Genomic DNA, 20,675 nt, shown 5'->3' with positions numbered 1-20,675 from the left:
GCTCCTGATCTGGCGCAGGTTCCTTTTCCTTCTCCTCCTTCTCATCCTCCCTTCTCGTCCTCCTTTCCCCAGTGGGAGTGCTCGCGCCTACTGCGCCGTCTGCTCCTGTCTAAGCGCCCTGCCCGGCTCCCGCGCCTGGTTTGCTTCCCCGGCTCCTCCTCGGGCTCCCGGCTCCCGGGCCCGCTGGCCTTCACCTCCCGCTCCTGCCGGGCTGCCCGTCGCCCCTGCGGGCTCCCCCCGCGCCCTCCCGAGCGCCGCGCTCGCTCCTTGATCGGCCGCCGCGCTGCCGGCTCGGCCGCCCGCCCGCCCGCGCGCCCGCCACTGTGCAGTGGAGTTTGGTGGAATCTCTGCTGACGTCACGTCACTCCCCACACGGAGTCGGAGCCGAGGCCAGAGAGAGGGATGAGAGCGAGGGAGGGGAGAGAGCGTGCGAGAGCGAGCGAGCAAGCTGGAGGACAGCGGAAAGAAACTGCCAGTGACGGCTAGATTCCGGAGGCCGCTGCGCGCCCTTGGACCCCCCTCGGAACTTGGCACCCTCGGGAGCCCCGCAGTCCTCTCGGCCCGGGCTTCTCGGGCGCCGGCGGTGCAGTCCGCGTCTCGGTTCGCTGGAAATCTCTCCGGGACGCGGCGGGACGCGCAGACTGCAGCTCTCTCCCGGTAGCCGGTAAGTGGAGGCCGTCTCTCCCGCAGGGATGTGAGATAATGCGAGTTTGGAAATTTGTTCCACTTTGGAGAATCTTCACCGAAGGTGATTTGTGGCTTTTGGGGGCTGTCTTTCCCCCCGAGGTAACGCAGTTGGCAAACAGACCTTGCAAAGCCCTGTTCCTTTGGTCCCCAGCCACAGACACTAGCAATCTATGGGGTGCTGAAGTCGAGTGGGAAGCGAGACCATGGCTGGCATTTAAAAGGAGGTATCTTCCCTTAAATCTTGGTGCCAACACTGCAGGGACAAATCCTCAGACGGAGGATTAGCATTCTCAAGATAAAGGGCCGGGTACAAAGTTTCAGCTACTGGAAGATTAGCCCCCTTCCCATTGTTACCAATTGGAAAAAAGATTCCATCTTAACTGGCAGTTAGTGACCTCTCAGGCCCAAGCGAATTACCTGGGAGCCAGGCCTGAATGCCAAGCTCACACAATTACTTCGGATTATAAATCCTTTAAATTGATTACCAGTCAACTCCAATCTTGCACTTTGGGAGATACATTTTAAATGGATACAGGGGAGACGACTATTTTCCACCCATCCAGTAAGGAAAAAATTATGATTCTAAATCTGAGAAATATGTTCCTCTTTTTATTACAATTTAATGATTTTATTTTCCTTAGCAATTTAGAAGTCAAACCATCATAGGGTCCTGTGGTTTTTATTTTATTTGTGCAAGCAATATGTCTTATTAAACTAAATTTTTAAAAAAACTTTTACTACCATGAATTAAAATAATATTGGAGTTCATACATTCTAAAATATGTTATGAAAAATTAATTTGATTTAGAGATATTTCCTCACATTCTTTTTAGGCCAGTAATAAGAATTAAAGTTGCTTTTAACATCATTTTGGAGGAAATCCATCTAAAAATACAAATACCAGTTATGTAAAGGAAACAAAGCACTTAAGCAATACAGGCTGAGGATTTCTGTTGCTATCACATAAAATAAGCATACAAAGTTTCAATAATCAAACTTTGCCTAAAAATGAAATAGCTACTTCATGTATGGAATGTTCTGCTCTACCTCAGCAAAACAACACTTAAATTATTCAGGGGCTTTGTTCCTCAAGTTGAGTATGTTTGTCCCCAAGTGTTCCTAAATCACCAATATTAATTGGTTTAAATGAAGGCTTAAACTGCTAAAATACAGAACTGCGTTAAGCAGTATTTTAATTTCCTTAAATGATTACCCACTGCAAATTAATTTACTGACTAATCTCACTAATTTAGTTCATTTAAAACATATGTTCTTATCATGTTTATTTTTAAACTTTCAGTAAAGATTTTGCTATAGGATAACAATGTGAATGGAAAGGAGGGAAATGTGAAAGAACATAGAATTATTAGGACGTTTCATTCCTACAATTTCATCTTATGGCAATCATCAGAAATTATTTTTAAGCAAATTGTTTTATTTCTTAGGGCTTGCCTGCTTGTGTTAGCCAGTGTGGTTCAGGGTGTTCCCATTAGCTGTGTTGGGCTTTTTGGTGAGCTCACAATAGAAAACTCAAGTTGACCAAAACAAGATTGCCTGGCTTATACCTTCCAACCAGGACATGAACTTTTGGGGTGAGAACAACTTTCCAACAGGAAAAGTTGCTCATCTTAATTTGTGAGATTAGCCACTGAAGCCCATCTCTAAATCCGGCAGCCAAATTTGTCTTGTAAGACTTGTCTTGACAGGGCAAGTTTAAGGATCAGCAGGCGGGAGGGAATTGGAGGTCTCTTTTAAAAAATTACCTTCCCCAGTTATTTAGATTCAATTCATCTAGCAGGTTTGGTCATTATATGAAGGGAAAAAAGTGCAAATCTCAGGACTCATTTTGACTGCAAAATAAATCCCCAAGTCACAAGGACATGTAGGAGTGAGCTAAGGAACATGCCTTGACCTTCTTTTCAGTCTTTAGAGAGGAGTTCTTAAAGATTTGTTTTGTATTGCTTTGTTTGGTCTTCAGCACTGAAGCGTGGGAGTTGGGGGGGGGGGGGAAGAATGTGTAATAATCGACTGACTTTACACTGAGCAATCCGATCTTTTTCTTTTGTAGATTTTACTATTTTTAAAAATAAAAACTATCTGCGGTTACCATCTGCAAAGCTCTGACTACCGGCTAATAATGCAGCCAATTCAGAAGTTAAAAAAAAAAAAAAAAAGATTATCGAAATGATGATGACATGCAAATTTTCCCCGAAATTATCATAAGTAAACATTTGAAGTCTGGACTAATAAAATCCCATCTGTGTTACTTCATATCGAGTTAGTAGAAAGCTGTGATAATGAATTTTGTAATATCTCACGAACAGACATCTCAATCAGGGACTAATCCTGTGATTTTACTGCAGAATCACTAAATCTGGAACCGCCAAACTGCTACTTCTGGGCCCCCGTGCCTGCCAGGATCCGCAGAGCCCCCGCCCGCGTCCACCCGCGTCCCCAGGCGGGTGGGGGAACCGCCTGGAGATCCCCACCCCTTGGATCCCCAGGCCGCTGCGCTAGGCAGCGACCTTGGCCCGAGGCCCCTGGGTCCCTGCTCCTTCCTGGAGAGGCCGAGGAACGTAGAAATGCGACTTAGGCCAGAGCCAGACCCCCCAGCTCCCTGGCCAACCTATGCCCCTCGAACAACCCAGCAAACGCCCGCCCGAAGCCCCAGCCCTGGATCCGAGCGAGAGGTGCCCTCCCGCCGCCGGCGTACCCTGGTTAGCGTGGAGCGAGGCAGGCGCCGAGATCCGAGGGGCCTGGGGAGCTGGGACCTTCATTCTTTTCTTCTGTCTTTAAAGCAGCCGCCGCTCTTCTACCCACCCCGACAGAGCCCCCTCGCCACCCACCTCTCCCGGTTTGCCCGTGGCGGAGAAGGGGGCGCACATTAAACGCCTGGCTCGCTGCGTTGTGGTTGGAAATTTAAAAAAAGATTTGGTTTGCCGGGGAGGAGAAGGGGGAGAACTGAGGGGAGCCGTTCTCTCAGAGCTATTTCTCTACCCTTGGCGGGCAGTAAACCCTCCGGGGACGTTTGCCCGCTCTCCTCAGTCTAACTCATTCCACCTCGGTTCCCCTACTCTGCGATCTTAAATCATACTTTAGGGTAAATAAATGACCGGCTGAGTATCTCCAGGGGAAAGTGTGGCTAAATATGGAAAAGTGGCTTCTGATAGAGGAGAGGCCCGAAGCCAGTCCGCTCTGGAGCATCCTAGGCCTTGGAGTCCTGTTTGAGTCAGAATTACAGAAAATCGAGGCGGGGGTGTGTGGGGGGGGGGGTTCTATCTAGGACAGGAGCAAGTTAACTCTGACACTATAAATGTTTACTGAGCTTCAACCAACCGACAAGCACTGTGCTGGCCTTCGCACACAGCTCCCCACGGAGAAAGTCCTCTTCACCCAGATTTTGTATCCCCCCCCCCCAAGGTTATCCTCGTGTTCAGGGCTTTTAACCCGTGACACGGGGACCCCTGTGAGTAGTTGCACAGCTTGGGTTCCCAGAACGCGGTGGCTTTATCGGCTACGAGCCCCTGAACCCATTGGCGGCAGCTCTGTAGAGAGATCCAGCCCCCCCTACACACACTTTGGTAAACAGTCGGATGTCCAGGAGCCGGGGCAAGGGTGGGGATGAGGCCGGGCTCGTGCTGCCGGAGACTGTCAGGTCCGAGAAACTCTCCTGAAACCCAGTACGGAGGGGCGCCTGATGGCTGCTGTTGAAGTCGTCTGCCCCGCAGGTCTGCCCCTGCGAGCCCCGTGCGCCCGCCCGCCGCCGCTTCTCACTGCCCTCCTTCTCTTGTTTTGCAGGTAACGGGGAATGGAGACCAACTGCCGCAAACTAGTGTCGGCGTGTGTGCAATTAGGTAAGAGGCGTTTCTTCCGCCAGGGTCACCCGACCTGAGACCGCGCCACGCGAGGGCGGCGAGAGGGCACGGGTCTTATGGCGAGGCCGCGCGAGGGGCGCTTCCCGGAGGGCCCGGCCAGGGCAGCAAGGAAATCAGAACCTGGACGCCGGGGGACTCTCCTAGTGGGGGGCTGTGGGTGGGGAGGGAGCGGCGCGCCGTGTCTCCAAGCCTCGGGCCTCCTTTTCGCCGGGGCCGCTGGTAGCCCGGGAGGCGCGGAGACAGAACCTCGCCCTGCGCCGGGTTGCCCGACGGTCCGGGAGACTGGCCCGTCCTCCGCTCTTTCCTCTAACTGGGTCTCTGCTCTTTGTCCTTCTCTCTCCTCGCTCCTCCCCACTCTCTTCGACACCCCGATACTTTCCCCCGCCGTCCTGGGCGTCTCTCTCCCTGCACGTGGGGCGGGCGCGCGTGGCCCAGGCGTGCAGCCGGCGGCCGTTGAATGCCTCTTCTCCAAAGACTCCGAAATCAAAAAGGTCGAGTTCACGGACTCTCCGGAGAGCCGGAAAGAGGCGGCCAGCAGCAAGCTCTTCCCGCGGCAGCATCCCGGCGCCAACGGTAAGACCTGGAGCGAGGCGCAGGCCGAGCGCTGGGCGCCCGCCTCCCGGCCTCCGGGGCTCGAGTGAGGCGCACGCGGGCGAGGCCGCCAGACCCGGCGCGCCTGCTCGGAACTTAAGACACTTGGCCTCCGATTGGGACGGCAAGCAGCCGTCCAAGGAACGTTAATTCCTTTCCCCAAATTATACTGCACTCCTGAGACCCATCACCTCTCCCTCTCCCTCGCTCTTTCCTGATGATCTCCTGATGTGTGGCCTGATCTACGCACACCCCGAGCTACCTCTGCGCCTCTAGCTGGCGTGGAAAAGTGGTCCAACAGCGACCTCTGTCGCTCACTACGTCCCACTGCACGCAGCACTTCAGGGCCCACCCCGTCCCGGCGGCCCTGGGCCGCGCCCCGCCCAGGCTTGTGGGTGCGGGGTTTACCGCGGGAGGCCGGCGCGCGAGGCTTGGGTTAGCGTAGGTTCGCCCCGGTGGCGAGGTGGAGGAGCTGACAACAGCCCTACGGAGCCGGAGGGCAGCGACTGCGCGCAGCAGCTGAGGGTTGAATGGAGCGTGTGACCCCGTGGCTCCGCCGACCTGCGGTGCTGGTGGCAGGGTCTGGGTTTTGGCGGTGCGATCGATGGTCTGGTTTCACTCTGGAAGAGTCGAGGGCTATTGCTGCTCGAAGTCTGCACGCTTGTGTAAAACTTAAAACGTCCTCTGCGCACAGACCTTGTTAAATTGAATCGTGGTCTTTAGGGGTGTGTGTGAGAGAAAGAGAGAGACAGAGAGGGGTTGAAGGGACAACCTTTCCTTAGGAATACAAGAAAAGCTCACATTTGCAGTTCGTCTATTCTCCCATGTTTTCCAGGCTCCTTAATAAGTAAGTGCCTATTCTTAGGAGGTTGTTGACCTTTGATTATGTGAGGACATAACCACACACACACACACACACACACAGACCTCCGCCCCTAACCACCACTTTCTGGATTAAAATGTAAAGATACATATGTGATATGTGCTAGACGGGGGCGAATTGGGTCCCCCGCCAAGTAAACTTGCCAAGAAGAAAACAAAGGCTCCGCATTGGGCTTCCCAGTGAATCAGAGAGAAAAGCACCATTTGTTGGAATAAAACGCTCAAAGTGGTATGGAGCTAACCGGCCTCGACACCGCGAAATATCGCTAGTTCTCCTGCTGGGCCAGTTAAACGCTCACTTGTCCGGGATTAACCCCATGGGGTTAAATGGGGCCTTGCAGAGATAACGTCGGGTGATTTCTGTCATTAAGATTGTGTTAAATTCTTCTTCTGTTTGATAATCGGTCGTAAAAATAAATTATTACACCGGAGTATGTTTGGGATATGGTTAAAAATCAAGAGCAGCGATGCCTCCCGGAGAAAATGCTTTGTGCGGGTTGAGCCCTGCCTGGCTCCGGCCGGACTAGGGGAGCTTCCCAATGCGGCTTCGCACAGCGCGGGCTGGCCGCCGCCCAGCGAAGCTGACATTTCTCCTGCTTTAGGAGCCGAGAGATGTCTCCTCCTCTTCTCACCCGCATATACCCGTTTCTTGCCCCGGGAATGGTTTTGAGGACAGGTGGTTTCCACGGGAGTTTAGGACCTCTTAACAGAGAAGCCTGAGGTGGGGTGTGGGCTTCCTAGGTGGGCAAGAAGTAGGGGAGAGCCGGGGAGTCCTGTTTGCTGCAGTCACATCCTGGGCAGGTGGGCCTGGGTGTTTGCTTTTAATAATTAGCAAGTAAATAAAGAGCTAGAAATAATAAACAATTTTTCTTAACCCTTACATTCAGGCTTGGATTATTTTAGTGCTGGGAAAGGCTCTTCTCCACACAGCCAACAGTGTGTTTTCTGCCTTTTGAACTTTAGAAGAAAATTGCTGCCCAAACATGTTTAATGCCATTAATTAAGAGACACGTGATAGGAAAAAATGCTGAAAATCTTGATGTTATTGGCTTTTAGGGAATTGGGTAGATCAAAAATGTCACACGAGTGGGCAAAGCTATCTAGTGCCACTGAAGGAAGGTTGCCAGAGTCCCCTTACTGAATATAAGTAAATTTAACTTATGGAATATGCAAACTCCTAGCCACAGCTTCCTTTTAATAAAAAGAAAAGAAAAAAGAAAAGATTTTTTTCTCCTTAACTTTTTAATAGGTTTTATTTGCTTTTAAAAAGAAAAAAAATGTTTATAATGACATGCGATTTTCAAAAAGGGCCATGACATCCTATTATTGACACTACCCTCTCATGTCCCCAAAACACGCTGTCCTCACTGAAGACTGAAAACGTTCTCTGAGTTGACAGGGTCGACCTCCTGGAGGCCCCGACTCTGTGTCCCATCCCAGTCGAGTCCCCATTCTCTTGATACCGGTAGGAATGACCCAACGTCTGGCTCGAACCCTTAAACGGGAGCGGGCAGGAAGTAGGCTGGAGACCTCCTAAAGCCAGAGGTTTGAGAGAGGGTGGAGAGAGGAGTGGCTAGGTGTGGAAAGTGGAGAGAAGAAGAGTTGACAAGTTAAACAGGACCCTCCCCCCCTTCCCCACCCCCACCCCCCTTACCGAAGGGGCAGAGGCCCGCTTCTCCCTGGGACAGACGTCCTTGGCTTTCCTTCCCTTTGGGTGTCCCAAAACGAGTTTCCGTTTGGAGGAACTCAAAAAGTTGTCTTGACCTTCAGGAAGAGGATGGGATGAATAAATTTCGGGGTAGTGACCCTGGATTGGGGGCTGTAATCCACCGACCTGCCGAGATCGGTCCCGGGGCCTGGCTTCGCGACCAGACCTGGGGCGGGTATCTTCCCCGGGCCTCCCTCAGCGACTCGATTAATTTTTAAATCATTCTGGCAAAGCAGTTGAGCTGAAAGTGTTCGCCCCGGGCCTCTGGTGCGCGCAGACTTCCTTCCCTAGGGACGAGGACTCCAAGGCCCCAACTGCGACACACACCGCCTCCCGAGGCAGTAGCCGGCTCCCCGTCTTCCTCGGAGCACCCGGGGTGACCCCGACGCCTTGACGGCCGCAGAGCCCCATTCATTCAATCACCAAGCGCTCGCCAAGCACATTCACCGCTGATTCCTAATGTCCCCCAAAGCAAATCACCCGATTTCTCTACGCCGTTACCAAACGACTTTAATGCTAACAAGCAGACCGGCAAAAGCAGCCCAGACCACCTCTAGCAAAAAGCAAAATCCTGCTGCGTGGGGCGGCGCTTGGACCTGAGCTTGGTCAGAGAGAAAGGGGAGTAATAAAAAAGGGGGGGGGTTAATCTTAGTGCTAACAGGGGGCAGGGGACCAGGACGCGCTGGAGGACAGTGAGGAGGAGCGGAGCTGGGGAAGGAGAGCATTCCTTTTTTTTTCCTACTCACAACCCACCCCGCGCCAGATCTGCAGTTTATCCGCAGAGCTGCCTCTCCTTTGTGTATGTGGATGTGTTTTCCCCAAGAGGGGAAACTGTCCGGAAGTAGTCAGGCCCCAGCGGTAGGCAGCTTTGACGGGTCGCGTTCTTCGGTCCCGCCGCGGTGCGCGCTCCAAGGTGCGCAGGGCTGGCTCGGCAGTTAACCCGCACCGCCCGCCGGTAATATATGCAGCAGTTGTTAGAGCGACTCCGGGGAAAAGGAAATGTATAACGAAAGCTTATTCGTGAGCAGGAATATACTAATGGAACAATCTGATGTCTTCTTAATCCTATGTAAAAAGCTTTGTCGTCTTCCTAATATTGACTGAATGGGTAATTAATGGCTCTTCATCTAGGCGAATACCCTATAATCCAAAGATAGGCGAAAGACAACAAGCGCAAGGTAGAAGACAAAAGGCCCAACTGCGGTCGCCACCCTCCTCCCTCCCACCCTCCACTCAGGGTCTTCAAATGGGAAAGTTTCCTCTCAGGAGAAAAAGGCAAGAGTAGGAGAATATACATACCTTTCCCGGGCTAGATTTAACCACAGAACCTGGCTGCCCAGCTCCATACTCCACTACTCCGTCTCTCCCCCACCAGCCCTTCCCTCTGCGTTTTTCTTCTCACTTCCTCTAGAAAGTCCCCCCTCATTGTGGCCCAATTCAGCACCTTTTCCCCCACGGCACCCATTTTTCATTTAGGGAAGCGATTGATCACGGAGGACCAATATACGAGGTCCTCTGACTCAGGCAAAGAATTGAATGCCTTTCTGAAAAAGATAAGAGATTCCATTCTTTTACAACCCAAGGCAGACAATCAGTGAGGACTAAGGTAGTTGGGAGAGGAGGAAAGAAATGAACAGAAGGAGAGGTAGTAGGCAGAATTATGTATACATGTTAAAGAGTGATCAGGAGTGATGGAGTCAACTCCACTGTGAGGCTCTGACATGAAGAATGCCCAAGATTCTCCCAGCGTGTTTTTAACAGGCTGACATTTTAATTTAAACCTTTAGAAGTAATATATTACTTGGGTTACTACAATGAGGTGGGTTCCTTCTTTTTTTTTTTTTTTTGGTCAGCTGACAGCTTTTAAAATATTATTTCGCTAGGGAAATAAAAGCTTCATCTCAGATTATAGGTGGGTATTTTTGGATTTATGTGATTTATGGTCACCATGACAACTAATGCTGAGTGTTAGCTACCAGCATGTCTGGGAGAGGGGAAGACAGAAAGAAGGGGAACAAGAGAAATAGAAAAGGATACAGACATGAGCAGGAGAGGGAAAAATAGAGAAAAAAATAAAGAGAGAAGCGTTTCAATCCAGTTTTTTAAAAAGTGACTTTAGTTAGTCCCATGTCACTTCTGTCTCTCTGGACCTAGATATTGATGTTTATTCATTCCTTGTCTCTCTTATATCCCACACACAAGTATACCATGCTCTTTATTTTATTTTCCCACCCGTAGTTGTGTTCTACGATTAAATGAGCACCTAATAAACCTGTAGCATTAACGGTCTGCTGTGGAAAGGCACCACAGCTTGTGGGTTTAGTGATTGCAACATCCCCTCTAACACAACCCAGAGCTTCCTCGAATCTCTGGCTCTTCTCTTCCCCTGCCAGTGTGGGGTGACGAGAACCCCCCAGCCAGTTACCACAGACTTGAAGTGGTTGTGTGGGGGACAGAAATGTGGGTACCCTTCGCAGGGACCCAGAGAGGGTGGGTGCTGCTCAGCACCTCTACGGACTTCTGATTCTGAAAGAATCTGCTACTTTTTGCTAACCTACACTTTTAAAAATTGCATTTAGGGAACTGGGGTGGGGGGTGGGTCAGCCACAATAAACCTTGAATTTCTGGGTGTTCCAGCTGCATGGCTCAGGTCAGGGAAAAGCAGAGAGGCCCTTTCCAACATGATTTGTGTGCAGAGTAAAGCCAGGCAGGGGAAGGAGGCAAGGCAGAGCCATTTCTCGGGCAAGGTGCAAGGTCTCCCTCTGAGCTCTGCACCTTACACCGAATGCTCATGCAAGCACACACACACACACACACACACACACACACTCATGCCTGTCATGAGCCTTCGAGCTGAGTCTGGTAGGATCTCATCCTTGAGCTAACCTGGACCGTAGCAAGACTCCCACCCCTCTATGGCCTGACAGCACAAGGAGACATCTAATTTCACTATCTTCCAGATGAACTTTGAGGACAAACTCCCCCCCCCCCCAAAGTCTCTAGTCACTCGCTTGGGTCCCAGTTCACATCTCTGCTGCCCGCTGCGGAGAGTTTAGTGGTGCTGTCTAACCCCCTCATCGTGATGGCCAGAGGGCCGTTGTGCAACTAACACTAAAGAGTGTGAAATTAAATAAGACCTTAAGACTGGTAATCGGTGGCAAATACCAGCTAGAAACATGCCTAACCCTGTGTCACACATTTCCCTCCTCAAGGGTCTTTCTTTGAAAGAATAAGCAAGAAAACCTGATCAAAATGATATCTTCTGAGTGGAAAATCCAAACCCACACTAGGCTTCCTGTCCTCTCCCCACCCCAGCCGTGCAGCTTCCCTGAACCAACTATGCTGATTTTTCTTTTTTTTTCTGGAATGACAATTTCTGTGATGGCTGCTGAAGACATACTCATTTGTTTTTAAAAAATGTTTATTTGTTTGGCTGCGCTGAGCCTTGGTTGTTGCATGTGGGATCCAGTTCCCTGACCAATGATCACATCTCGGCCCCCCTGCAGTGGGAGCACAGTCTTAGCCACTGGACAACCAGGGAAGTCCCACAGTAATTTCTAGAACCAGCTGAAGAGTGGGGTGGGGGATAGGTCACATAATAGTAGTGTTGAACTTGCAACATACCTAAGATTCCCTTACTTCCAACTCCTTTGTTACCTATACTGCCTATACCTGTGCACCCACAAGCTTTTTGTAGACTAAATCTAAAAATTGCCCACCACCACTACAGTTTTAACTGAAAAGTGTTTCTTGTACTACATACTTGCTTTTCCTTTTCTAGACTTTTCATGTTGGAGCCCCCCTACCAACCATGGAGTGAATATGTTGGGCCTGGAAGGGGTGTCACCCAGTATCAATGTGTAAAGTGATTTGAAGATTAGGAGGGAGTTGAAACTCTGGCTAGAAAAATGCAAAGAAATACCTCCCCTGCTCTGTTGGCGGGGAGGGGAGGATATATTTTGTACATTCATTTCTATCTGTAGAGAGGTATATGCATGATTTTGTTTTCACTTAACCAGAGTTCTTCAAATAATTTATCTTTCTTTATTCTCCACTTGAATTTGCAGTGGATCAATACAGTTTAAGATTCCTTATCTTGTTAGGCTTTCAGGCTGATCACCAGCACTTGCAACATCTCCTACACTTTGGCACTATGAAGAGCTCTCACTCGCCCTTGGGTTTTTCACCCACTTTGGAGTCTAGGTTAGGTCCTTCATATGTGTGTATTTGCCTTGGGGAAAGTTCTGTTCATTGACAAAGCCAATGAGCTTAAATCAAAATTCTATGCATTTAATGAGAGATGGGCTTAGAAATCTACATGGCTTTGCGGAACCTCTCCGCTCTTCTGAGTTTTGAAAACCACTCAGAGCCTTCACCAAAAACTGTAACTCCAGGATTTGAAACTTGAAGAAACAAGGAAGAGAGTATGTTCACTATGGAGGAGAATCTTTCATTCTCTGATGTGATGGAGTTTCTTTGTGATATGAAGGCATGAGCATGTGCTGTTGTGGGGACTGCAGCTATGCCGGAGTTTAAGAAAAGGTATTGGAATATGATTTGTAAACATATTGGGCAGAAAAGAGCTGGATTCATATTGACTTAGTTATAGGTCATCGGCTGTCAGTGCAGTGGGAGGAGATATTTACTTTACGATATACTTTATGATCTTGAGGGAATTAGAGGAAATTCAATAAGAAAATGGCTAGAAACATTTAAAACCCTTATTTAAAAGACTTAAGCAAATTAGAGTCTTATCAGATTAAAAACCACTACAAATGTAAGAGCATTGTCTTCGGTGAAACACTGGGGGGTCTGAGAAGGAGAGTCTACCAAATCTCAGGGATAAAACGCGTCATTTAAGCACCCGATAATGAGCAGAATGTAAATTAATTTAACCTTCTTTACCAACAGGCTGCTTATGTAATATGTATAATTTAGTGATAAGATTTAAGAACCTAATATAACTGGATGGATGAGCCTCAGCTAATGCAGACCTGTCACATGGGGATGTGTTCTGCTCTGAGCAGGTGTGTGTGTGCATGGAATGGGGTTAACCAGAATAAAAGGTTAAAAAACCAGAAATGCTGATTTAAAGCATCCTATGAAGAAAGCTCCTCCTGTTAGCTAAAATCTTCTTACCCTAGAATGATACTTTGGGCAGAGACTAAAGAATTCTCATTTGGTCCTTTGGACTGCTCTCAAGCTTGTTTAAGATGGGGGAGGAGTTGCAGATACCATGAGGTGGGGGAGCAGGGCAAAGGAGAGACACATAAGTTACAAACATATTTGTTGTCTGCTTTATCCACTCCACCTCAAACTGAATGAGTTTCTCAATCTTGGGAACAAGGACAAGGAGGGAGTTTTTTGAAGATACCTCATACTGGCGTTGCAAATCATTGACTGTAATGTCAAACAAATACACATTCGGGGATGATAACACTAACTCCACAATAAAGCAATCGTCAATGCAGAAACCCAGGGGAGATTAGTTTGTGCTCTTCAGCTGACCTAAGCCAGAGGACAAAAGGACTTTCACAAATTATTTTGAATGATATCTTTGGATTTCTTTCTTTAATTTCTGTGGAAATAGTGCTATAAAGATTTACATGTCCCCAAAGGTGTTTTTTTCCTTTTGTCTCAAATATATGAACAAGGCTTTATTTTTCCTTGCTGAGTGTCCTTCTAGGCTTTTGCCCTTCACCCACAGCCTACTGTCTCTGCCTGCTTGGACTCCAACAATTCAAGACAGCCTTGAGCTCCCTAGGAATAGAAAATGACTTCAAAATTATCCTTGAAATTGGTTATTTGGCAACATTCTTAATTGTATGGAAATTCATTAAAAGCATATTTTATATATAATTAGCTCAAAGTTGTTGATTCTACAGGCTTTATGGATTTGAATCTGATTGATAATAAAGTAAACAAGAGAGTCAAATTTAAAGCAAGATTCTCTGTTGCATTAGGAGGTGCTTAATACAGTGTACAAGGAATTTGAAAGCCCTAGGATATGTGTCTTAATCAACGTTAAGTAGAATGGATAAGCTTTCAGCATTTTGAAAACGCTGGGTTAGGGTTTCTATTCTATTGTGTGTTTTCTGTCTGGGGACTAATAAGCATTACAGAGAACGTGATCTGAGGCGACTTTTTATTCTTGTATAAATTCAGAGTGAACCACCAAACAGTTGTTCGTTTAAAGTCAAGGTAATTTTCTTTTGACGGGTCCATTTGCTTCTGATTTCTAATTTATTAGCCTCTCTTCTCAGGGCTCTGTCTTCTTTGCAATTAAAGTAAAGCTTCTTCAGATTAGCGCCGCAGCATTCACTTGACAGGTTGTTTGGAAAATTTAAGATCGGAGAGATGATTTGTTGGGGTTTTAAATTTTTTTCTGGTTTTAAGTAGTATGTCTCCTTTCCTTGCAGGGGGAGAAAAACACCTCTCGGTAGGGAATGGATGTAGCGAGACAGAAGGGGAGGGGCGTGCTGGGTGCCTTGTTGATCCTTGTACCCATCAGCCTTCGACCTTTCCAATTTTTTCCAACGAGCTTTTTACTCCCAACCTCGTCTTTCCACCTCCCCGCCAGAACTAAAAGCCGGATCGTCTTGGGCCGGGCCGGAGCAGAATTCCCGGGAGCCGGCGGGTGTAGACTCTGCGGGCTCCCCGAGGTATTAGCCCGGCCCCGCACATCTGATAGGTGCAGACAGGATGGGCCCTCCGTCACGGCTCGGGGGCTCCTGATTGGTGTGCAGCCACGTCACTCCAGCCGGCGAAGGGTCTGGGAGGAGGCGGAGGCGGGGAGGGTCGGGGAGGGTTGGGGAGGGCAGCGGCCGAGTGACGTCTCGGCACCAGGAAGCCCGCCTCTGGTTTTAAGATGTTAGGCCAACAGGGAAGCTTGGAGCAGCAGAACTGGTCCGTCGCTCGTCTGGGTGCTGGGAGCTGAGCTGCGACGAGGCCAGGCTCGAGATCTGCTGCCCGAGGGGGTGTGCGTGTGAGCACCGCGGAGGGTGCGCCCAGAGGCCCGCGCCGCCGCCGCCGCCGCCGCCGCCGCCGCCACGGGAGATCTAATATCAGCTACCTGTCCCTGTCACTCTTGACACTTCGCTGTCAGGGCTGCCGTGCGGGGGGCGGGCAGAGCGCGAACGGCGTTAGCTTTCCTTATTGGAGGGGTACGAGGGGGAGGGAGGGAGGGAAGAAAGGGGTCTTTGCCCACTCTTGTTTCGCTTTGGAGCTTGGAAGCTTGCTCCCCAAAGACGCTCCGAACCATTCTCTCCTACCCACATCCCCATGTCTCTCCATTGACCCGCTGACTTTCGGCCGCTGGATCCTTTCGCTTGAGCCTACGGAAGGAGTCGGGGGGCGGCTCGGCTCCAGGACTCCGCGCGGGTTGTGTTCCCGGCTCTGCCCGCGGCGGCCACCGCGAGGAAACTCCGCGCCTGGAGCGGGAAGCGGAGCAGGCGGCTGCGGCGGCCACGGGGCTTCGGCGGGGCAGCAACCCAGGACTCGTAGGGCGGCGCGCTCCTTCGTCCATGAACTGCATGAAAGGCCCGCTGCACTTGGAGCACCGAGCAGCAGGGACCAAGCTGTTGGCCGCCTCCGCGTCCTCCTCCTGTCACCATCCTCAGCCGCTGGCCATGGCTTCGGTCCTAGCTCCCGGTCAGGCCCGCTCCCTGGACTCTGCCAAGCACAGGCTGGAGGTGCACACCATCTCTGACACCCCCAGCCCCGAGGCCGCAGGTAAGGCGCCGCGCGGCCCCGAGGAAGTCGGCCCCTCCTGGGGGAGGCGTGGTGGGAGTGGTCGTTCGGCTCGCTCCCCGCAGAACTTCCGGAGCCAGGGTTGTATGTATCCCGCGTCCCTTCGCTCTGCATCGACTGCCCGGCTGGGGTGGCGCGAACCACGCGAGTCCTTCTGCACCGCCCCTCCCCCCATGACGACCCTGACCTCCCTTCCTTTTTCTGGGTCACAAAAATCCCAGCATCTCCGTTCTAGACCCTCAGAGGCCGCCTTCCCCCCGCCCTCCCCAACCCTTACGCGGTCCCTGTTCTCTCGGCTTTCAGTTCCCAAGAATCTCCGCTTGTTAGAAAAATAGTTGTGAGACTACGCCTCAGAACAACAGGCGTTGTTGTTTTTTTTTTCTTCTTCTTCTTCTTCTAAAGGGCAGAGGAACTTGGGTGCCTCTCCGAATCCCAAAGCGTACTTTTCCTAGCCTTTGGAAACCGCATTGATATCTGAGCTTTCTACCAGGGGGAGTTCTGTAAAACACGCGCGTGTGGGTGCCCCGAGAGGTTTGATGTGTCCGCGCAGAAGCGCATAAATACACTTGAAAGCACAGGCTATAAAAATGAGTGTGCCGTCGCAGTGAGATAAACATGTAAATAAAACGTGCGGCGCTGGGGGAGGGGAGGAGATGGGGCGCGCACACCCACACTCACGTCTGCACACCCCGCAGACGCAGCGCTTTCCGTGGCCCGGAGCGGCGGCTCGCACACTCCTCCCCCGCCAGACAGCCCGGCTCTGGCCTCTGCCGCCTGGTCCAGTTGGCGTTGGCGGGCAGCAGGTGGGCATGCTGACGGGGACTTCTGTGTTTCGTTTTCAGAGAAAGATAAGAGCCAGCAGGGAAAGAATGAGGACGTGGGAGCCGAAGACCCGTCCAAGAAGAAGAGGCAAAGGCGGCAGCGGACTCACTTCACCAGCCAGCAGCTGCAGGAACTGGAGGCCACTTTCCAGAGGAACCGCTACCCGGACATGTCCACGCGCGAAGAAATCGCAGTGTGGACCAACCTAACGGAAGCGCGAGTCCGGGTAGGAGCCCGCGCGGAGCCGGGGAGGGCGTTGCTGGGACGCCGGCCTGTTGATCGGGAGGGAGGGTGAAAGGCAGAGCCGTCCGGGAGGGCTCGGGTGGGTGCCTTTTCAAAGGCAGAAGGCCTCGCGGCGGCCCCAGTTACGAGGTCACAGCTCCCCCTTCCGAGACCAGGCGCGGGCCCGGAGCAGGCGCCGGGAGCGGCCCCGGCTCACCGCCCCACCACACAGCGCGCTCCCAAACGGGGCCGCGTGCATTCCGCTGCACAGGGCATTGTGTTCCCGGCTTGCATTCGCCAGACGAGCGCTAATAAAATCCCTCCCAGGCCAGGAGCTGAGGACAGGCTCCGACCTGCGCGCGTTTAACAAGGAAAACCCGCCTGAGACACGCAAGGGTTGGCCCTCCCTGGAAAACTTTCGCGCCCGGCCCAGCCGGGCCTTTTCTTTACTCGGCTCACCCTCATCACAAGGTCTTTGCGGTTTTTCTGCCACTCAGTTCTCTCCCACACCCTATCCTCTGGTTTTGTGATCTGCGGAAGCAGTTTTAATACAGAACTGCTATCCTGCCAGTCCTCTTAGAAAGAAAGGAAAAAAGGAGAAAGACTTTTCTATTTGGTTTATTTATCTTCTCTCAGGAGACTGTTACTCACACCCTTCCTCCCAATTATAATAGTTTTATTAAAGAAAAGGCTTACCTTTGTAGCAAATCTGTACTTAATGAATTGGCAAAAATGAACTTGAATAAATTACACGGTAGCAATATCCTGGTTTGTGCTGGTCGGTGGAAAACTCCAAGTTTGTTAGGATTCTGGAAGTAAACACATAGCAGGATCCAGAGGTTTTGCTGTTAAAAAAAAAAAAAAAAAAAAGCTCTGGATGGAAAAAGAGCCCCCAGTTAGAACCGAGAAAGCACTGTATAGCACTAATGATGAAAAGAATAAAGACCAAAATGCACTCCCAAAGCAGAGAGAGGAAGGCACTCTCTGAGTGGCATCTGTGTAGGGAATGAGGCTAATCTAGTGGATAAAGGAACCAGGATGAAGTTGAAAATGGTTTTAGTTTAACAGCGCAGACCTATGTTCAGGCCCGGGCCGCGTGGTTTTTGCGCAAGGTCAGTTTCTCGTTAGCTCTCCTGCGCTCCGGGGAACGGGCCTCGCACATAACTCTTCTCGCCTGGGCAAAGTTTAGGAGGCCAGGGTAGAAAAGGCAAGTAATTTAAATGAAAACAATCCATGGGGTCTCCGGAACCCTGCGGAAAAGCCCTACCCCACTCTCTTCGGCTTTTCAGCCGTCCCTCGCTAGTTCCCTGCCGCCGCCGCGCTGGGCTCTCGCTCCCTCCGCCTGCCTCCTTCCAGGCCCGCTGCTTGTCCAGCCAAGTGGGGGATGAAGCTTGCTTTTTATAGCTGTCGGGTGCAAAGAGCAAGGGGGATAAAAAGGAAATCGAGAATGAAAAGGAAAAAGAAAAAAAAAAAGCGGATTAGGCGTCTGGGCCTGGCTGAGATGTGTAATGTGAAACATCACCGGTGTCAGCTCGGAAATCTCGGGCCAGGCCTCGCTCCAATACACAAAAGCCGCCGTCTGGGGCGACGGGCGGGCCCGATGTGGATTGAGAACGGGGTTGCGTCTGGGCCACTGGAGGCGGGTGGGGGCTGGCCGGGCTGGGCGACCGCCCGCAAAGCCCTGCAACTAGGCCGGGCCGGGCCGGAGCAGCGCCGGGCGCGCGGGCCTGGCCTGGGTGGGCGGAGAGTGTGAAGGAGCGGAGCGAGGGGTGGGGAAGGCTGTAGAAGCGCAGGGTTCCCGGAGATTTACACGCCAAACTCACGGAGTTTAATGAGCTGTCGGGGAGGTGGGCTTTTGCTTTTTATTTGGTTCTTTTGGCTAGGCGAGGAAGGGGGTCGCGGCCGGGCGCCTGATGAGGGCGCTCGTTCTGTGGAGTAGCAGGGCGGCAGTGAAGATCCGAGAGGGGAGGAGGGCTTGTGGGAGAGAGCGCGGGCCTCCCAGCCCCTTGTCTTCATCCCTGGGTCTGTGGCTTTGAAATGCAAGCAAGTTTGCAAGGTGGCCGGGGAAGGGTTGGGCAGAGAGCCCGCTGCTCCGCATTCATTTTGCAGTAAGTGTTTTTGGCCCCTGAGGAGGACCGGGGTTAGTGAACACGCCACCCGCAGGCCGCCGGGCGTTGGGCTGGGGTTTGTGGCGCGACTCTGAGCCCGGACTCGCAAGCCTGAACTGGTCGGGGCCTCTTCGTTGGGACGGGGCAGCTTGGGGCGCGGGGCAGGGGAGGACGGCTGGGGAAAATTGTGGCGGCGAGAGGGTACACTTATGTGTCGGAGGTGGGGATCGCTAGTGCTTTCCGGGATCAAGGTTTTACTAATCCGATCTGTGGCGTCTGTTCACTCCTTGCCCTCCATCCCCAGGTTTGGTTCAAAAATCGCCGGGCCAAATGGAGAAAGCGGGAGCGCAACCAGCAGGCCGAGCTGTGCAAAAATGGCTTTGGGCCGCAGTTCAACGGGCTTATGCAGCCCTACGACGACATGTACCCGGGATATTCGTACAATAACTGGGCCGCCAAGGGCCTCACTTCGGCCTCCCTGTCCACCAAGAGCTTCCCTTTCTTCAACTCTATGAACGTCAACCCCCTGTCGTCGCAGAGCATGTTCTCCCCGCCCAATTCCATCTCGTCCATGAGCATGTCGTCCAGTATGGTACCCTCAGCGGTCACCGGCGTCCCGGGCTCCAGCCTCAACAGCCTGAATAACTTGAACAACTTGAGCAGCCCTTCGCTGAATTCCGCGGTGCCGACGCCCGCCTGCCCTTACGCGCCGCCGACTCCTCCGTACGTTTATAGGGACACGTGTAACTCGAGCCTGGCCAGCCTGAGACTGAAAGCAAAGCAGCACTCCAGCTTCGGCTACGCCAGCGTGCAGAATCCGGCATCCAACCTGAGTGCTTGCCAGTACGCCGTGGACCGGCCCGTGTGAGCCGCGCCCCACTGCACGGGGATCCTAGGACCGTGGATGGGGCAGCTCTGCCCTTGAAAGACTGGGAATTATGCTAGAGGGTCGTGGGCACTAAAGAGAGAAAGGGAGAGAGAGAGAAGATATAGGGAGAAAAGGAAACCACTGAATTAAAGAGAGCTCCTTTGATTTCAAAGGAACTTTCTCAACGTCTGACATCTTTCACTAAAAGTATTTCCAACAGTTGCGAGGACACACAAATGTTTGACTGGATATGACATTTTAACATTACTATAAGCTTGTTATTTTTTAAGTTTAGCATTGTTAACATTAAAATGACTGAAAGGATGTATATATATCGAAATGTCAAATTAATTTTATAAAAAGCAGTTGTTAGTAATATCACAACAGTGTTTTTAAAGGTTAGGCTTTAAAATAAAGCATGTTATACAGAAGCGATTAGGATTTTTCGCTTGCGAGCAAAGGAATGTATATACTAAATGCCACACTGTATGTTTCTAACATATTATTATTATAAAAAATGTGTGAATATCAGTTTTAGAATAGTTTCTCTGGTGGATGCAATGATGTTTCTGAAACTGCTATGTACAACCTACCCTGTGTATAACATTTCGTACAATATTATTGTTTTACTTTTCAGCAAATATGAAAAAAAATGTGTTTTATTTCATGGGAGTAAAATATACTGCATACAAATTGGTCTGGATTCTTTCTGCCCTCCTCTGTTGCCTGGCCAGGGTTTCTCAGTCACTACTTCCTAAACAAACCAGTTCCCTCTGCCTGCCTAGTTAAATACACAAGGCAGCAGTACTTATTTAAATTTGGTAGAAATAAATTATAGTCATTCATCAGAAACTCAAAAAAGAGGCACTCAGGAAAAAAAAAAAAAAGCTGCAAAGTCTGTTCTCTCCCAGATTTTTCTTTGGCTTAAACCCAAGGGATTCCATTATTGCTAGCTAGCAAATAATAGAAGAGAGAAAGAAGAAAGGAGAAAGAAATGTAGAAAGTACCTTAGCTTGGAATGACTCTCAGCTTTGCTCCTTTGGGGAGGGAACCAGCACACCCAGTAAATTGTTCTGGAGAAGTATGTGTGTATGTATACATGTACAGTTTATATACATTCCTCTCAAGAGGAATAGGTCTATAAGTTTACAAGGAAACACCTC

General features: G+C 50.7%; 1 protein-coding gene and 2 long non-coding RNA genes across 6 annotated transcripts in view; 1 reads left to right on the top strand and 2 right to left on the bottom strand.

The window, feature by feature from the left end:
- LOC122422300 overlaps positions 1-3,732 on the bottom strand; it is a 69,187-nt gene extending 65,455 nt beyond the window's left edge. For both annotated transcript variants that reach the window (XR_006263771.1, XR_006263770.1), the window contains exon 1: positions 3,401-3,732. This is a non-coding gene — a long non-coding RNA (uncharacterized LOC122422300). The remainder of the gene's footprint in view (positions 1-3,400) is intronic.
- PITX2 (paired like homeodomain 2) lies at positions 81-20,205 on the top strand. Of its 3 annotated transcripts, XM_043438708.1 has the most exons (5): positions 81-664; positions 4,486-4,541; positions 4,998-5,135; positions 16,335-16,540; positions 18,949-20,205. In XM_043438708.1, exons 2-5 carry the CDS (start codon positions 4,496-4,498, stop codon positions 19,510-19,512), a joined length of 954 nt encoding a protein of 317 aa, XP_043294643.1. In that variant the 5' UTR covers positions 81-664; positions 4,486-4,495; the 3' UTR covers positions 19,513-20,205. The 3 variants fall into 3 exon arrangements, with proteins under 3 accessions (XP_043294643.1, XP_043294644.1, XP_043294642.1); XM_043438709.1 differs by lacking the exon at positions 4,998-5,135 and having other exon boundaries at positions 91-664; XM_043438707.1 differs by lacking the exons at positions 81-664; positions 4,486-4,541; positions 4,998-5,135 and adding an exon at positions 12,307-15,474.
- LOC122422299 lies at positions 6,571-17,739 on the bottom strand. The gene is made up of 3 exons (XR_006263769.1): positions 17,233-17,739; positions 7,690-7,799; positions 6,571-7,608 (listed from the first exon to the last, which is right to left on the bottom strand). It is a non-coding gene; the product is annotated as an uncharacterized LOC122422299 (long non-coding RNA).
- Positions 20,206-20,675: the final 470 nt, after the last annotated feature.

Source organism: Cervus canadensis, chromosome 19 (assembly GCF_019320065.1).
Source record: "Cervus canadensis isolate Bull #8, Minnesota chromosome 19, ASM1932006v1, whole genome shotgun sequence".
NCBI lineage: Eukaryota > Metazoa > Chordata > Mammalia > Artiodactyla > Cervidae > Cervus > Cervus canadensis.
This window is presented reverse-complemented; position numbering and strand designations above follow the sequence as displayed.

Bases quoted from the DNA above. Each gene is read 5' to 3' on its own strand.
- PITX2 (XM_043438707.1), top strand. From the start codon at position 15,267: ATGAACTGCATGAAAGGCCCGCTGCACTTGGAGCACCGAGCAGCAGGG. The intron at 15,475-16,334 runs GTAAGGCGCCGC...TTTCGTTTTCAG, and splicing joins CCCCAGCCCCGAGGCCGCAG to AGAAAGATAAGAGCCAGCAG. The intron at 16,541-18,948 runs GTAGGAGCCCGC...CTCCATCCCCAG, and splicing joins TAACGGAAGCGCGAGTCCGG to GTTTGGTTCAAAAATCGCCG.